This window comes from Cervus canadensis, chromosome X (genome assembly GCF_019320065.1).
Source record: "Cervus canadensis isolate Bull #8, Minnesota chromosome X, ASM1932006v1, whole genome shotgun sequence".
Lineage (NCBI taxonomy): Eukaryota > Metazoa > Chordata > Mammalia > Artiodactyla > Cervidae > Cervus > Cervus canadensis.
In genome coordinates, this window is record NC_057419.1 from 38,422,703 (window position 1) to 38,429,399 (window position 6,697).

The 6,697-nt window shown below is 53.9% G+C and overlaps 1 protein-coding gene across 1 annotated transcript; it reads right to left on the reverse strand.

Moving 5' to 3' along the window:
- Nucleotides 1-553: 553 nt before the first annotated feature.
- LOC122435520 (uncharacterized protein CXorf49 homolog) lies at nt 554-4,603 on the reverse strand. Its single transcript, XM_043459719.1, has 7 exons — nt 4,244-4,603; nt 3,906-4,070; nt 2,330-2,486; nt 1,727-1,803; nt 1,416-1,461; nt 812-852; nt 554-707 (listed from the first exon to the last, which is right to left on the reverse strand). Exons 1-7 carry the CDS (start codon nt 4,601-4,603, stop codon nt 642-644), a joined length of 912 nt encoding a protein of 303 aa, XP_043315654.1. The 3' UTR covers nt 554-641.
- Between the last annotated feature and the right edge of the window lie 2,094 nt (nt 4,604-6,697).

Consider the following 6,697-nt stretch of genomic DNA (forward strand, 5'->3'; position numbering starts at 1 on the left):
CTCCAATGAGAGGGCAGAGCCTGGGAAGGGAGAGATGAGGGCACCTGTGCCTGTTTTCACCTGCTGAACTACACGTGCATGCAAGGTCACCAATGGCAAGTCAGGGGAGGGATCGAGGGTACTCCAATGGAAAAGAGAGTGGTCAGGGTAAGTAGGACAATGAGTCCAGTGGGCCAAGCAGGATGGGTTGGAGCTCTGTACGTGGGTCATGAGTTCCTTCAGTGGGGAGGCAGAATGTCAGTGATGGATGGCCGGAAACGCCAAATCCAAGAGGAGCGTGTTTAAAGAACTAGAAGCAGGCCTTTAGAGGAATGGGAGGATGGGTCAATGTGACCAGACAAGGGCCTCAGTGAACCCAGACCAGGGGCACTCCGTTTCCCTGCTGGCCTGGATGGGAGCAGAGGCTGACCCAGAGTCCCCACCACAGGATGCCAGAGGTAATGTTCTGCAACAGGCTCTGATATGGAGTGGCTCCCCACCAGGCCTTGCCCCACTCCCCCTACCCCTACCTCCCAGAGAGAGGGCAGAACACAGAATATGAGAAGTCCTTTAATCAAAAACTGCTGTGAAACTGGGGCAGAGAGGGGGCAAAACAAGGGGCAGAGGATGCCCTGGTGGAGGCAGAACAAGAGGCAACAAGCTTAGCCACAGCTCGCCGGCCGCGGAGGTAACAGCTGCTCCTCTTGCAGGAAGATACTGGGCTCAACCTGTAAAACAGCAGAGTCAGGGAAGAGCCTCAAGCCAGGGCCAGCCCACAGCCCTGCTCAACAGCCAACCATGTGGGAAGGGGTATGGAGTGTATAACACTCACTTCAAAGATCTGGAACTTGTCAGCCAGGTACCGCTTGGAGGCTGCAACAGGGAGAGGCATAAACAGGTGTTCCAGACAGAGAGACATAGAAGCTTGCCCCCCTGTCCCCGTGGGGAACCACCTAGCCTTGCAACCTGAAACCCACATACCCCGAGCCCGGATGCAAAGAGCCTTGGGCCTGATCACTCCCCACTACCGGAATGAAATGTGGAGCCATTTCCTAAAAGGAAACAAAATATGCCAGCAGCTCTCAGGCTCGGGGCCTTGCCCAAACCATTCAAAAACTGTCTCGCAAAAAATCCAACAAGACCCTTAGAGGCCACACCAGACCAACAAGGCATCTCTACAAGTCCTATCAGAAGGAGCTCTCTAGGAGTCGCCTGGCTGGCAGAGTGTGCACACAGTCCACACCTTACTTTGCTACTTGTACGCACGCCCAGCTGGACATGCACCACATGCTCCAGGGACAGGCTTGATAGGTTCTCCTCCCCACAGGAATGCTGATCCCTACGAGGCCCCCTGCACCTGCAGCCCACCCCACCCCAAGGGCCCACCCCGATTCTGCACTAAGAACCCGCTGCTCTCTGTTCCTGGTTCCTCATACCAAGTTGCTCCTTAAGGTCGTCTATTTCTTTCTGTAGCACCAGACACTAGGCCAGCAGACACAGGAGGAAGAGAAATGGTTAGTATACAACCACCTCCCATATCCTCCTCCTTTCCTCTTCCCCGGGCCATCCATCCCAAACCAGGTGCCTAGACTGGCAAGGGAAAGACTTTCCTCAGTGGAAAGGAGGTGGGCTCCTTCCCTGGGGTGCCCAATGGGGGCGGGGGGGGCCACACATGTCAGTTGCACTTGGACCCAGATCTCACCATGGGGTTTGGGTGTGCATTCACAGGAGCAAGAAAAAAGATTACCTGAGGACAGCCCTGCCTTCCGGGTGGCTGCTGCCGCCTTTTCAATCTTGGGGGATGGTCAGTTGGTTCCTGGTCACCTGACAGGGAAAGGACACACAATCCAGCTTCCAGGTTCCCAGTGAAGTGGAAACCGCCAAGCAGGCTCTAACCCGAGGTGAGGCAGTACCACCCTCTGCTAGCATCAAGTCTCCCCTGCTCTGGCTGGCAGGCAGCCCAAACCTTCTCTCTGGGCCTGCCCCTCCTATTCCTTAGCGGAAGCCATTTCACCACGATGGATCCTCTGTGTTCGAGCCTCCCAGAGCGGCAGCCACAGCCAGCACCTGGGAAACCAATGTGGGCGAACAACACTTCACAGAAAAGGCTATTAGCCTGCAGGTCTACGCCCAGAGTAGCTGTTGGGGCACTGCCACCGATCACCCCTGTCAAACAAATTCCACACAGAAGGTGATGGGGCCAGGTCCAGCCCTGGTGACACCTTGTTTCCCATGGGAGAAGCAGCCTGAGAGCAAGGCTGAACCCCTCGAAGAGAGAGGGAGTCAGAGACAGAGGTTTCTGCCCTCACCCCTGGCCTCCTCCCCCCATATCAAAACCCAGGACACTCACCTGAGGGGCCAGGCCCTCTGGGCCTGACTTCTCCCTTGTTCATGGCCACGGTCTCTGAGTTTCCTGAATCCTGTGTGCCTCTGATGTTGAGGTTGGCCCTTCCAGATTCTCCATGAGGCACCGATGGAGAAGTTGGCCATGGCCTGTCAGTGGTAAGCTAAAAACAAGATTTCTCACTGATCTGGAGTAAAGATGTGTGTGTGCGTGTGCGTGTGTGTACCAGTGCATTTATATGTCTGTCTGTGTGTGTGAGAGCTCACATGATTCAAGACGGAGCTGAGGCAGGGAACTGGAAAGAGAATTGAAAGGCTGATCTCTTTAGCACATTCCCTGTCAGTCAGCCCCAGGCCAGCAGGCAGAGCTGAGCTGGGGACAGCAGTGTGGCACTGAGAAAGCCTGGGGCCCCTGCAAGGAAGGTTTGGGGAAGAGCTAGGAAGTAGGATTCAGGAAAGTGATGCGTCTAAACACCGAAGCTCTGTGAAGCTTTTAAGGGGTCCCTTCAAATCAATTCAGCTACCAGCTCTCCCTTCCACTCCAGCGGCAGCCTGGTGGAGGAGGCTGGAAACCGGCCGAGGGTGGAGAACTGAGTCCAGCACACCCAAAGTGCTACCTTAACGTTTGTCCCTAGTGAAAGGATCCCAATCTGGCATCCTAATGACCCAGCGACCGAGGGCCACACAATGACGACCCCTGAGGGATGGAGAGAGGGAATACAGGGTGAAGACCTGTGTCCTGGGGAGGGTGGGAAGGGGAAGAGTGGGGAGAGAGGAGGGGCCTAGCCTACTCATTTGGCCCTTTGGGAATGGGTCTCTATTTGGGTCGTTGTCTGCTCCTGACACCGCCATTGCTGCCACCGACTCCCGGGCCTGCCTAGCCACGGATTTCTTCCCAGCGCCGGTGTGCCTGGACTCTTCAGCTCCCCAAGGGACCAAGGCATACTTCTTGGACCTCCCGAGCAGCGGGATGCCGGAGATTGGGGGGAAGGTGGCCAGTTCAGGGGAGTGGCCGAGATTCCCTGCCCCCAGGAAGGGAAGGTTCTCTCCACGGCAGGTTTGGAGATGCCCTCAAGGGATTTCTTCTCCTGCACCCCCTTCCTCCTAGGAGTGGGCCGGGCCGGCTGCCTGTAGCGGCAGCTGCAGTAGCTGATGCTACTGCTACTCGGGTAGCTGGGCAGGCTGACCCCCTTCCCCCAGAGCACACTCTGCATTTTCTTAGGGGGAGAGATGTCCTCCTGTTCTGCATCGCTCTGCCTGCCCTGCCTTTCCACAACCGAAATTAATCCTCGCGGAGCCGAGGACAGGCAAGTGCCTGGCACATTAAGGAGATTCTCCCTGCCTTGGACATTCGAGCGTCTGGGTGTGTTCCCGGGATCCTCGGGGCTGTTGAGCTTGGCCTGGCCTCTGTCTTTGGGATAAATGCTCACCCTCATCCGCTCTATCTCACTGAACTCATCAGAGGACTCGTGGTCGGCAGCAGCCCAACTGGGCTTTCTGAGGGGGGTCACTGGCGATCCACAGCCATGTTCAACCTACTCTTAGTGCCTCTCTTAGGCTTCATCCAGGCCCGGCTCGCTGACCTGGAGAGGGACGGCATCAGCCTGTGCCGTTTCCCCACATGTCTGGGCGGCACCGCCTCGACTGCGGGGACGTGCCTTGAGGTCCCACAAGGCAGACACTTCGCCGACCACGTAGCTCTCCTGGGACAGGTATCTGCGGGTGCCCAGCACGTTCAGGTCGGCCAGCTGCTGCAGGATGGCCGCCACTGACTCGTCAGCCAGCTGCAGGCCGTCCCCCTGGTCGTTGGCCGGGGATCCAGGCCAGCCTTCCCGGCCCCACAGCACCGGCCCTCCCGCTTCCAGCACCTCCCGCTCTGACTCGAAGCCCTCAGGGTCTGTGAAGCCATCCCCGCCCTCACCCTCGCCGCTTCGCAGTGCCCCCGGCTCAGGGCCGCAGCGGGGGCCAGGGTCGGTCCCCGCGGGGCTGCGGAGCCGGCCTCAAGGCCGCTGGTCTGCTCCCTGCACTCTGAGCTGAAACCTGCTCCAGAAACAGACACCTCATCATCTGGGGAGCTCATGTTGCAATCTAGGTGGCCGCCAGACCTGGGGCGGCGACGACGATTTATCAACCAGGTCGCAGTGTCCGCTGTGGTGGTGGTCAGGGTAGGCGAGGCTGGGGGTCGTCTGGAGCTCACCATCAAGCACCAGCGGAACCACAGGCAGGAGATGGCTGCAAATAACGTGAGACTTTCAGCGTGCCAGAGCTGCCGCCTCCTCATTGGTCCGGTTCTTGCCAACTGGCACGCGCCTTGTTTGGCCGTCCCCTCGAGGTGTAACCAATGGGGTCGAGGGCCTCCTCTGGCTTGCTGCCAAGCCCAAAGGCCATCCTGGCAGTTGGCGAGTTGGTGGGTGAAGGTGATGATGCGAGTGTACCTCTGTGAAGCCTCTCTTCCCACCTCCTCCGGTCCCACCTCCGCTTTCCTGTTAGAGTCACAGCCCTGAGCCCTGACTGTGTACAAATGGGTGGAGCAGGAGACAGGAGGGTACTGAGGGCGCTGGTCTCCTGGGAGCTGAGGATGAAACGTCAGGATGGAGGCGCTGGGGGCCTAGCATGTGCTGAAAGCATTTGCCTGCCACCCTTCCACCACAAGTCTTATGACCCAATGGGAGAGTGGGCAGAGGAATCCCGCACTCAGTGGTGAGTGGTCGGCGTACTTCTCCCTAAGTGGCCAGAGGACAAAGGGATTGTAGTTTTGTTCTGTAACATCTCTGCCTCAACTGCTCCATCAAACGTTCTTGGCAGGCAGATTTGAGGGACAGACTGGGGTTGACCTTGCTCCCTCAGCTCTTTCTCCAATCTGAGGCAATTGAAAGAAGAGAGAATCTTAGTGTCTGGTTACACTCACAAAGGTGCTCATGACTGCTGATTCTGGAGATGTAAACTAAAACAACCAATCAGGTTTCACACACTAGGAAGACAACCTTCCAAGAGGTTAACCATTCTGAGAGTGGGAGAAGTTAGGAGCAAACCCCTGTGGCAGTGGTACAAGAAATCTATTTGGGAGGTAATTTGGCAGAATCTATGAAAAGCAACTTATACAGCAGGGACCCTGTGCCTGGCACTCAATGCTTCCTTGTGACACTCCTAGGACTATAGTACCAGTGATTACCAGCCTCTTACAGGGGAGGAAACAGGTACTGAGAGGTTCAGTCACTGAACCAAGGTCATTTGGCCTGTGCGGATCAGTGGTAGCATTAAAACCAAGCAATCTGACTCCAGAGCCCTTGCTTTGATCCAAATATCTTAAAACTAACTAACAAGCAAACAAAAAAGAAACCTCCGTTTATTCTCTTCCAGCAAGTCTGCTATCTGGCACATCCTCTATAATGAGGGTGTATTTCTAAGATGTCTATTTTAGTCCATTGGTCTATTTGTTAATATAGCAGTACCACACAGTTTTGATTACTGTAGCTTTGTAATATATTGAAATCAGGAAGCGTGAGTTCTCTACTTTTTTCTTTTTCCAAATTGCTTTGCCTATTAAAGATCTCTTTAGATTCTATTTAAATTTTAGGATGAAGTTTTCTTTTTCTGTAAAACATGCCATTGGGATTTTGATAGGGTTTGCAGTGTGTAGATCAGCCTGGGTAGTGTGTTGGAAGAACAGATCCAATGGAGTGTGTGTGTGTGTGTGTGTGTGTGTGTGTGTGTGTGTATGTGAAAAAGAATTGACTCATTCAGTTATAGAGGCTGGTAAGTCCCAAGATCTAGAGGGTGAGTTGGCTAGCTGGAGACCCAGAGAGCCAGTGGTTTAGCTCTAGTCCAGGTTAGAAGGCCTAAGAACCAAAGCAATAGAGCTGATATTTCAGTTTGCGTCTGAAGGCAGTAAAAGAAGCTGACGTCCCAGTCCAAAGGCTTTCACACAGGAGGAACTCTCTTACGTGAGGAAAGTTTGCCTGTTTTGCTTTATTGAGACTATCAACTGATTAGGTAAAGCCCACCCACATTATCAGGGGGAAATCTGTTTTATCCAGTTGACTGATTTAGATGTTAACCTCATGGGAAAGCACCCTACAGAAACACCCAGAATAATGTTTGACTAAATATCTAGGCGCTCTGTGGACCAGTCAAGCTGACACATAAAATTAACCATCTCAGGGCAGTATTTCGTATTCCAGTCTGTGTAGACAGATGTCTTTCCATTTGTTTGTGTTTCCATTTATTTATATTTCTTTTTAATTTCTTTCAGCAATGATTTGTAGTTTGTAGTGTACAAGTCTTTTGGCTCCTTGCTTGAGTTTATTCCTCAGTATTTTATTCTTTTTTGATGCTAATGTCAATGGAATTGTTCTCTTAATTTCGTTTTCAAATT